General features: G+C 43.9%; 1 protein-coding gene across 6 annotated transcripts in view; it reads left to right on the plus strand.

The window, feature by feature from the left end:
• LOC109287955 (multiple epidermal growth factor-like domains protein 6) overlaps window positions 1-11,470 on the plus strand; it is a 360,336-nt gene that overhangs the window by 254,713 nt on the left and 94,153 nt on the right. For all 6 annotated transcript variants that reach the window (XR_002095029.1, XR_002095028.1, XM_019503252.1 and 3 more), the window contains 2 exons: window positions 6,041-6,163; window positions 10,156-10,278. Coding sequence is in view for 4 of the 6 variants with exons in the window: in XM_019503252.1 (XP_019358797.1) it covers window positions 6,041-6,163; window positions 10,156-10,278 (246 nt within the window). In the remaining 2 variants the exon portion in view is untranslated. The remainder of the gene's footprint in view (window positions 1-6,040; window positions 6,164-10,155; window positions 10,279-11,470) is intronic.

Genomic DNA, 11,470 nt, shown 5'->3' on the forward strand with positions numbered 1-11,470 from the left:
ACAGGGCAGACCCTACAATGAGAGACTGCGGGACCTGAACCTGTTCAGCCTTCACAAGAGAAGGCTGAGGGGGGACCTGGTGACCGTCTATAAACTCACTAGGGGGGACCAGAAGGGTTTGGGAGAGACCTTGTTTCCCCTAGCACCCCCTGGCATAACAAGGAATAACAGCCACAAGTTGTTGGAGAGTAGGTTTAGATTAGACATCCGTAAGAACGACTTCAGAGTTAGGGAGGCTAGGATCTGGAACCAACTTCCAAGGGAAGTGGTGCTGGCTCCTACCCTGGGGGTCTTTAAGAGGAGGCTTGATGCCTACCTAGCTGGGATCATTTAAGCCCAGTTTTTTCTCCTGCCCTGGCAGGGGATGGGACTTGAAGATCTATAAGGTTCCTTCTGACCCGACTTCTATGATTCTACGATGCATCTCATGTAAAACTAAGGAAGTGATACTCCCACTGTACTCAGCATTGGTGAGACCACAGTTGGAGTACTGTGTCCAGTTCTGGGTGCCGCACTTCAATAAGGATGTGGAAAAACTTGAGAGGGTCCAGATAAGAGCCACACGTATGATCAGGGACTTGCAAAGCAAGCCGTACGAGGAAAGGCTGAGGGACTTGGGTGTCTTTAGCCTAAACAAGAGAAGGTTGTGAGGGGACTTGATAATGGCTTACTGCTATATCAGAGGAGTGCATCAGGAGTTTGGTGAACAACTGTTGACTAGGGCACCCCTGGGGAAGACCAGGACCAATGGATACAAACTCCTGAAAGGCCGCTTCAGGCTTAAGACCTGGAAAAACTTCTTCACAGTCAGGGTGTCCAAACTGTGCAATAAACTCCCTCCAGAGGTGTTGCAGTCACCTACCTTGGTGGTTTTCAAGAGGAAACTGAACAGTCACCTCACTGGGATCACTGGACCCAGTTGACTTCCTGCCTAGAGCAGGGGGGCTGGACCTGATGATCTGCAAGGTCTCTTCCGGCCCCTAACAATCTATGAATCTATTAATCTTGCTGGGGTGATCTGACCCTAGCTGACTTCCTGTCCCTTGGGCAGGGGGCTGGACCTGATGATTTCACAAGATCCCTTCCAGCCCTACTGTCTATGAAATCTGAAGCTCACTTTGTCAGGTGCTGTGAAAGTATGTGCATACCTCTAATTTAGTTAGTCTATATGGTGCAAAATTGCCCTGCCTTCTGCTTGACTTCAAACTAACATGGCTACCTATGTCTCTCTACCCAGAGAGAGTACACAGTTCCTTCCAAATCTATGATTCTATGCATTGTTTAAGACAGTGGTGCTCCACCTGTTTGCCCTGTGGGCCAGATGAATGGCACAGAGCTGGTCCATGGGCTGGATCTGGCCCCATGCACTGAGAACAGGCACTGATGTCCCATGCCACCCGCACCCTCCAGGATTGAGCACTGTCCCACCACAAGGCACTGGGATAGGGACCTACACCACCCAGGGGAGGACAAGGAGCAATGGCAATAAACTATTAGATGATGGTTTCAGGTTGGATGTAAGGAAAAACATCTTTACATTAAGGGAGACCAGAATCTGGAATAGACTTCCCAAGGAGGTGGTGCAGTCCCTAACCTTGGAAGTCTTCAAGTGGAGACTGGACAGACACCTTGGTGGGAGCATTTGATCTCAGCAGTATTACCGCCCAGAGCAGGGGAGGTAGGACTTCATCTTTTGAGATCCCTTCCAGACCTTAATTTCTATGATTCTGTGTTCCCAATCTAGCATGCAGGGCCATTTTACCAGGCCTTCAGGGTCAGAGGTATAGGGATATGGCAGAGTGCCTGGGGCAAAGCAAAAACAGTGACTTCCAGTTGCCACTTCAGCTGTTTTTTTCACCACCCCCACTCCCCAAATTTTGCTACAGGGCAGTTGCCCGTAGTACCCCCAGCAGTGGATCAGTAGGGTGGTGCAGGGATGCAATTCTACCCCTGTTTGATTCCTGCTGCACTCAAATTGTAAAGCCAGCTGCCCTGGAGGGGAAGCAACATTCCTATTCAGGCAGCAGTGAGGGAATCATTTGACTTTGACTCACAATCTACCTCCTCCCCACTAATCTTTCTTCATTCCACAGGTGTCAATGACACCACCTCCTTTTTAATGGTCTTGAGGTTCCATTAAACAACTTGTCCTTTCTTCTGCAATTTTGTTATCTGTTAGCCATTCCTGGTAATATCAGTCTTCTATTTCACAGCCCTACAGACTGTTTATTGCCCTAGCTAAAAACTTTAACCCATGTGTGGTAATACTAACTCAGGAACATTAACTCAGGTGAATATGACTGAAAATGAAATGTTGGATTCACTGTCAGGGTGCTCAAGCAGGCTAGATTTTGTTTTACAAACCTGAACAAGAGATGTCCATTTAACTATAATGACTACAGAAGCAATAAAGTAATTTCTTTTGACTATTTTTGCCTAGTTCATTGTGTTTTTTAAGCTTTATATATAATCTATCAAATTAGTGTGCATTTCTATAACATTATACTTATTTTTGCTTTGATCTTAAAATGAATTATGTAGCACTGGGCCCCTACCATATTAGTAAATCTTTTAGAATCTCTTTAATTGGAAAAAAGTACTGTATTTACTTGATTCCAAGATGAGACGAGAGGAGGACAAGCAGCAGGAGGCAAGCTATTTGACCTCCCCACACCACCTAATGCCCCCCACTTCCTGCCTCCCTGCTGCAGTTGGGGGGGGAGGATTTAAGACAACCCTCCAATAATTAGATTCTATACATGGAAAATTGTAACGTTTATTAATTTCCCATGTATAGAATCTAATAATTGGGGGTTTTATCTTAAATGTAGGGTTACCTTGGATTTGGGTAAATATGTTATGTGCTGTGTTATATGTGATGATACACCATACCACCTACAACCCCGCCTTTTCAAAATCCTAGATTCATCCATATCTCTCCCTTTGTCCCACCCCATTATGCCAAGGTGTAGGGCTCCCGCAACATCCAGAAATTTAGCAGCAAGGAGCAGCAATTAATGTTCCCAGTGCTCTCATCCTACCAGTATTTCATACCAAACACCCATGGTCTCGGATAGTTTGTACACAGCAGCACACCTGCATTTGTGCAGGAGGTTGGGTTAGATGACCACAATTCTTAGTCTTTCTTAGTCTTTTCCAGACAGCCCCATGACAAAGGATGAGGATATATAATTTTATTGAGCTTCAGAGAGAGAGGAAGATCCATATAGAAAAGAGCTATCCCAGGAAACATCAAAATCATTGATTGCTATCACACATGCTAAACACATTTCTCTTGGGAAACCACTGACAGGCAAAAATTGGCATAACATTCAAGAACATAAGCCTGTCTTGCATCTTGACGGCAGCCCGGGCCAGATGCTTGAGAGAGAGGTTCAAGAAACCACATAATGGAATTGCCTGATCACAGGGGACATTTCTTCTTCCTGAGGCAGCTAATGGTTGCCTTATGTCCTGAGGATTTCTGCCTCTTACAACCTTTTATCCTAAGGAACTTGCAACATAGCTATTTTTTTTTTTATTAAAATTGCTGTTTTACTAAATTCTTCCCTGCAATTTGTTGCTTAGATGTTGTCATGTTAGAGAATATTACTAGATTTACTGTATGTTGTAATCATTCTTAAATTAAAGCTTTACATACCCTAACATTCTTAATAATATACAGGTTAAAACAGATGCTGTTTGGCAGCGGTTCCATTTAGTTTACCCTAAAATAAAATTCAGCAAAAAAGTTCAGCTTTTCCTAGCAGCCAGGGAACTAGCATTTGCTTGAAGCTAAACCTTTGTAGACAGAACTGAGTTGTCAGCCATGGAAGTGACGTGTAGGATTAAGTGCCAGTATCCCCTGGGGACCCATTGGCATCCTTGTATTCAGCAGACAGTTGAAGCTGTCCCTTAGCGGAGAGTTTCATGTCATCAGGTCTCATTCTTAAATTGCCAAGTAGAGTTGAGCAGTTACGCCCTTGAGATGCAAAGGAATTAGCATGAACTTGAACCTCTGGCACAGCACCCTCTGCTGGCAGATAAAAGACAGCTGTCAGATCACTATTGTATTAAAAGAAGATCAAGTGGGAATTGGAGGAAACAGAGAATCATATTAAAGACAAAAATACACAGACCCTTCTATTCTCCATCCCCTTCCAGAAGCTGGAAAATATATCAGGGAACAGGAAACCTGATGTGCAGACATGGCAGGAGTCTAACACCATAAAACTAGATTGAATGTTTGCCAAGACTAGTTTGTTTAGACTGGTTGAAAAACTGGTTGAACTGCTGTAGCTTGTGAGAGCATGAATGTGTAAGTGAGGAATAAGAAGTGAAAGAAAGAATTCCTTCCTCTCCCCCAGAATTGCCTCTTTCCTCCTCCAACTCTCATGTCTTTTTATCTACCCAATCACTTTCCTTCAAATTTCAAATTCTTTCCAACAAACACCTGTTGGCAATGGTAATTCAACCATTCTAATATTGCTACTCTACTGGGGCCATTTCCTTCATACCGGGTGCGTCTACACATGCACTTTAATGCACAGTACTGTATCCTATTTTACTGCTCATTAAAGTGTCACATAAAAACCCATGACATTATGCTAATGCACAGCAAACTAGTCTACTGCGCATTAGGTGTCACTTAAAAAGTGTGCAAACTCACTGCTGCACATTAGCACATCCTAATGCGTGTTAATTTAGTACCTCACATTGGGGGTACTAAATTTAATGCGAATTAGAAAAGGCTCATTAATTCACATGTGGACACACTCACTGTGGTTAAGCAGTCAGTGGCATAAATAGGGTAGGGCTGTTGGAGCAGCCACTCTGGATAGCAGCCTAGAGGAGAGGGGTGGGGCTGCGACTATGCAATTACAGTTGCATCTGCAGTGGGAACCTGAAGCTGCCCTGTGTGTGGCAGTAGGCATGGGAGCCCAGCCTCTTCATTACCCCTCTTAAATCAATGCTGCCATATACAACACTCCTTGACAGCTAACGGAAAGAGCCATGCATTCACATGTGGTAATTTGGCAGAAAGGCAGAGGTTGGAGAAGAGTGAAATCACTGGTCTGGGTTTTCAAATCAGACAGTAATTAAGCAATAAACATGAAAATTAAATATTTTTACCCAGACAGGAAAGAATGTTGTGTTTTAATACAAAAGCAATAACTTTAGACCCTAGAAAGTTTCTGCTAAATCATGTTCAGTAGTGGCTTCCAAATCTGCATGCGTAATATCATTCACCTATGTATTTGCATACAAAACATTTGACACTTGAAATTTAGCATGTTCAAAATGTCAGATGCTGGTGTGCTAGCCATGGCTCATATCTCGCAGTCAGGTGGGCCCGGTTTTACTAATGGGGCCTGTATTTGCATGTGTAAATTCCTTCTCTGTTTGCTTAAATACGTTTTTGTTCTTCCATCATGAGAATCTGCAACCTGTGAATCATGTACCATAAAATAAGCATGCAAAGACTTCAGGGCATTGTTGTAGGTGCGAAAATGTATGACATTTTAGAAATGTGGCCCTAAATACTTGCGCTCTTGAGCTACTTATCTTTGAAATGTCATATACTTGTTTTGAATACATGTTTCCATCAATACCTTTAATGCTTTACATTTAAAAAGGAGTAAGAGCTTTTAGGATTGCCTTAGCCCACATTTTCCCTAATGTCTACAAAATATTCTTTCAGCCATGAATTCATAAGTTATTGGAGTTTTGATTATTATTGGTTTAGTCCAACACTTTCAAATTTGAAAGCAAACCAGTTAAAACAAATAAACTGTTCTTGTCTCTCCTCTTCCTGACTACTTATTCTATGTATAATCACATTTTTCCACTGCTTTAAATACCCTAGTTGTAGGAAAATTACACGCAAAGAATGGGTCTGACTAAAGTTTGGCTAAATATTTTTCTATCTATTCTCTTTTTGCTACAGCAGTGATCAGTGTCACTTGAAATGATGGTGGGTTAAAACCATTTGGGGGCAAAAGTGTAACCTTTAAATTGTCAATATTTTAAATGATTTCAGTGATAGACCCCTGTGCAGCTGGGAATGGAGGATGCCCACACATCTGTCAAAATGAGAGAGGGTTTGCAAAATGTGAGTGCCATCCTGGGCATTATCTATCTGCAGACAAAAGATCCTGCTTAGGTAAGGAGCTGCAAAAGGGCTATTTAATGGGAAAAGAGGACATTATTCAGAGTTTTGTGTAACTGAGATTTGAATAGAAATGAGTAAGTTGTGTAAATATATGGATGTGTATTTAAGACAGCAGTTCTAGCACATTTTTTACCATCCCTAGGCCTTGAAAGGCCATTTCAATAATGGCAGTTATTCATTTTAATTTTTCATTTGCGTTTGTAGATAATCTGGTGTTATTCACATATGATTCCTACAAAATAATGCCCCAGAAAGGAGATACATGAAAACTAGTTCAGGTAGCAGACTGTACCATCTCAGTGAAAAACCTATTTAGAAATCAAAAAGATCTTTAGGCAAGGAATTGCTTCCATATTACTACAGAAATCAGCAGGAGGCAAGGATTTCTTAGGGTGATATCTTTTATTGGACCAGTTGCATAGTTGGAATAGAGTTAAACAAGCTTTCAAACTGAAGATGTTCTTCATCAGGTCAGAGCAGTAAAAGCCAGGCAAGCATAGTAAAATACAGTTTGAAGAGGGGGGAAGAGAAATTCCCAGGGTAGATGGCATAATTAGCAGAAGAAGAGAAGCTCACTACTGGGAGATCAAAGCATATCTAAAGGGAGAAGGTTCATTCTCGCCTTTTATGTCTGGGAATAATTCAGGAATCAGGTAGGTTATAACGTCCTTCAACAAGGACATGGTAAAGCTCGAAAGAGTCCAGAGAAGAGCCAGCTGTACGATCAGAGACTTGCACGGCAAGCCATACGAGGAAAGGCTGAGGGACCTGGGACTCTTCAGCCTGAAAAAGAGAAGTTGATAGGAGTTGATAGGAACTTACTGCTATATCAGGGCTCAGTGAACAACTGTTCACCAGGGCACCCTCGGGGAAAACCAAGAGTAACGGGCACAAACTCCTGGAAGACTGTTTCAGGCTCAACATCAGGAAAAACTTCTTCACAGCTAGGGCGACCAGACTGTGGAATAAGCTGCCCTCAGAAGTGGTGCAATCATCTACCCTGGAAATATTCGAGAGGAGACTGGACGGTCACCTTGCCAGGGTCACCTGACCCCAGTTGTCTTTCCTGCCTGGTACAGGGTGCTGGACCCGATGATTTTCTCAGGTCCCTTCCAGCCTCACAATCTATGAATGTGCCATAAAACCAATGTCATGTATAAAGTCCTTGGTTGGGACTACCATACGTATGTCCACAAGACCAGCTGTCATCCCAAGTTCACTAAAAAAGCTATAATCTACAGTCCACCCCCATATACCATCACATCTGCTCTGAGAAGAACACTCACAATGCCCACCAAGCCAACCTAAAATCTTCCTTTGTGTAAGGACAGTCCAATAGAGAATTAGACCATACATTTGAAAGAGCTATCCAAATACCCCACAGTAACCTGTTACAATACAAAAAGACACCCCTCCTGTAGCCACATAGCTCTGGTGGTCACCAACCACCTCACACTGAAACCTATCAAAAGAGTCATCTGCAGAGATACAGGTTTTCTGTTTACCATGGAAAAACACAGATTTTCTCCTTTAAAATGTTGTGGAAAGCACCTTCCACAGTTCCCTGAAGATAAGTCTACTGGGGGCACAGGCAATATGTGGGGCGGCAGGGTGGGGCATAGGTGATGCATGGGGGCATGTACTCCCCAGACTTCTGCATCCACAGCAGGCACAGGGCTGTGTCCTGGCTGGACTGTCATGGGCAGGAGTCATGTATGCGGCCCAGCAGGCAGGACCCGGCTCAGGACAGTGGAGCAGAGCAGCAAGGTTCATAGCTACCATTGCCACCGGACCCCTACGTGGCCAGCAGCATAAGGAGTAACCGACCAGTGGGGTGGGGAGGAGGCTGTGCTGCCCACACTTCCTCCAACCACCAGCCCTTGCATGCCAAGCCCATGGCTCTACCTTGCCACTGTGGCTGGCCACCACCACTGCTCCTCTCAGGCCGCAGCTCTGTCCCAGAGGGGAGGTGGATTGGGGACAGTGCAGGCAGCCTGAGGGGAGAGGTGGTGGTGGGGGCAGTGGCTGAGCTATGGCGGTGGGCTAGAGTCACAGTCCGGTGTGTAAGTGGGTGGTGGCAGAAGGAGGTAAAGGCAGTGTGGCTGCCCCACCGTCCATTATTTCTTGCATTGCTGGTGGCATGGCTGGTACCACCCTGCTCTGCCCTCCCATGCTGGGTCCTGCCCACTGGGCCACAAAGACATTTCCTGCCCATGCTGGTCTGAATAGACTCCAGCCCTATGCCTGCTGTGGGTGCAGAAATATGGGGGTGGGCACATGCCCCCCATACCCTCCCAATGCATCACCTATGACATTGTCTATGGTCAAGCACCTCCCCTGCCTCACACACCCCTGTCCTGCCCTACACCCCCCACCCCACATACTGGGGGCCTGGGGACAGAGGGCAGTGGGTCAGGAGTGAGGGGAACCAGCAGGGGTCGGGGGTGAGGGCTGGGAGTTGGGAGTGAGGTGCACCAGTTGGGCTGGGGGATCAGAAGTGAGGGGCAGTGACAGAGCTGGGATGGCGGGGGCTGTGGCTTGGGAGTGAGGGGCACTGACATATCAAGGCTGCTCAGCTCCACAAAACAGCGGGGAGGGCAGCCATAGCTGGACCCATGTCCTGGTGAGTGAAGGGGGCGGGGGGGCTCTGATTTTATATGATAAAAAAAACCAAAATCGAACACCAAAATATATAGGTATTTAGAATTTATTTTATTATAATGATTGAGGCAGTAGCAGACTTGTAAATCACTTTAAAATTGTAATATATCAAAAAATGTTTTGCTCCTTGAAAAAATAAAGTATTTCACACTACTTTGCCAACAATTTCAGCTTGCAAAATGACAGCTAATTATTCATATGCTGGGGAATTTTGCCCTATCAGAACTTTGAAGCAGTTACCAAATGTCATAAATATCACCACAATACTGGTGAATATTTTTGGTTCTGCCTTATGCCCCCATCTTGCAATCGTACTGACTGCATGAATAAGATTGTTTATGTTTTAGCTTTACAGTCCTCAAGAACATCTATCTCTACACCTCACATGTACCTTGAGAAAAGAAAACAGAATAGCTAGAAATATAGAAAGACTTCTTAGTTTCTTAGGTATTTTCTGCCATGAATAAATGTCAGTCGTAGCATGGAGGTTGAAGTTCTTGCTCCATTATACACAGCAAGGTCAGCCATTGGCTTTTGTAGCATGAGGTTTAGTGTGTTGTTCTGCATTCGGGATTCTCTTCCTTTGGGTTTCGCAGCTCCCATGCTGTCAAATAATTTACAAGGCCAGATTGTTCATTATGATGCTGATGGGCCAATGTCCTGCACTGATCTGTAGATAGAGGTCTCTTTCCCCCCGCAGGGGTGGAGTGCCCTTCTTTTGTTCAGCGCAGTGTTTTCCCCAGCTTCTATGTAGTGGGAAGCTCTGCAGGATTCAAGACAGCGAGATGGGGAAGTGGTACAACAAATGTCATAGAGTAGTGGTATAGCAAAGATAAGGGGCAGGTCTCCAGAACACCATTTTCTGCCAACATGCTGTTTGGGAGAGAGCTCAGAAAATAATCCAGCCCCTTTTAGTATTGTCCAGAAAACTAGGTCACTCCTGTTCCATTCTCTTAAACATAATAGAGTGTGATAAAGTGATTTCACACTGGAAGATGGACTTGTACAGGTTTCTTTTCCGAGTAGTGCTGTCAACCTGTGTTAAAAGAATAATAAAGCATCCCTACTTTATGGGGGCGATGTAAATATAAATGTTTATAAATCACTTCAAGAGCCTCAGTTGAAATGCATCATTGTAAATATAAAATAGTATTTTGAAGGACAGTGTTGTAGTTTGGCATTTGGGGAATTGTTAAAGTGCTACTGCACCTCTGGAAAATAAGATACTGTTTCAGCAGATGTTTCAAATGCTCCTGTTAGAGGTGATATTAGAATTGAAAAATACCTGCCTTGCTCTCACTGCTCATCTCTTTGCTTTGCAGACATTGATGAGTGCATCGAAGGGACAGCCAGGTGTGCTCATCGTTGTGTGAACACTCTAGGATCTTTCACCTGTGTTTGTAATCCCGGCTTTGAGCTGGGGGCTGATGGAAAGCAGTGCTACCGTAAGTGACAGTTTAACAGCAGTACATTTCAGGCCAGTTTACCTGGAAAATGCTCTACTTCATTTTTAATTCAGTTGGATTTGAACCTCGGGCAAAAAACCAAGAAAACATGTATGCAAAAGTTCAAGCTGACTGTTCTCTTCCGCATCAGAAATGCAGTTGCCATTTTGCAGGTGTATGTGTTCTTGAACATATTCAGAGCCTCTGCTTTACTCTACTATATTTTAGAGAGCAAATGGCCCCAGTTGGCATATCTAAAAATGTTGTGAATTCTGTAGTGGAGATAATTGTAAGGATACCAGGATTGTCAGAGGAAATCTATTCATTCTCTTTCCCCTTGACCTCTGCCCCCCACCATTTTCTCATGTCGAAAGTGTGTGTAAAGCAAAAACCCACATGATGTTCTGCTTTGCAAATCTCTGCAGATTTACTTAGGATTCTCCTCATACAAAAATGTGGATTGAGCAGCCGCTAGTTTAAGGAATATGTGAGGGGAGTCAGTAATGGGGGAAGTGAAACATCCCAGGATATAAAATCTCCAGAGTCAGTGTTTAAATTCTTCCCAGCATACCTTTTACTTGAACAGGGGACTAGCTCCTCAAGGCAGTAGTTTTGATAGAGGGTCTTTAGGCGATCCGTAAGGGTGTATTTGGATTTGCAAGGGAGCGGAGGTGCAAGGGTTTGTGGTGTTATGGGCCTGGCATAAGCTCACTGGAATGCAAACAATGGTATGACCTGGCTTAGCAAAGAAGCAGGAAGTAATTTTGCAATCTAATAATACTGGGTAGGGGTTTTCAGCAGAATTTCTTTAGGAAAATATAGTGCATACAAGAGAGTGAATACATTTCTTAAGGCTATGCATATGAGAGATTTTAATGAGGGGAAAGAAGCCATTTCAAAGGATACAAACAAAAATAAACACTAAAAATGAAGCATTTGAGAGAGGAGAACTGGGAGTGCCTACAGTACAAAAACCTGCTCAGCCACAGTCCATGAACTGTTCACAGCCCAGCTGCAGATGTTTTACAGTCATAAAAGGCTTTGGGGGCCAATGAAATTGCTCTGTGCTGTGTCTTATTGATCCAAAATACTTAAATCCAGCCCTATTCACAGCAGAGCTCCTAACTTACTCCTATTTGATATAGTATTAACATCCATTCCATATAAGTTGATGAAATTTGGTCAGATCAGA

The sequence above is a fragment of the Gavialis gangeticus genome, unplaced genomic scaffold (assembly GCF_001723915.1).
Source record: "Gavialis gangeticus isolate Ggan-Ray unplaced genomic scaffold, GavGan_comp1, whole genome shotgun sequence".
Classification (NCBI taxonomy): Eukaryota; Metazoa; Chordata; order Crocodylia; family Gavialidae; genus Gavialis; species Gavialis gangeticus.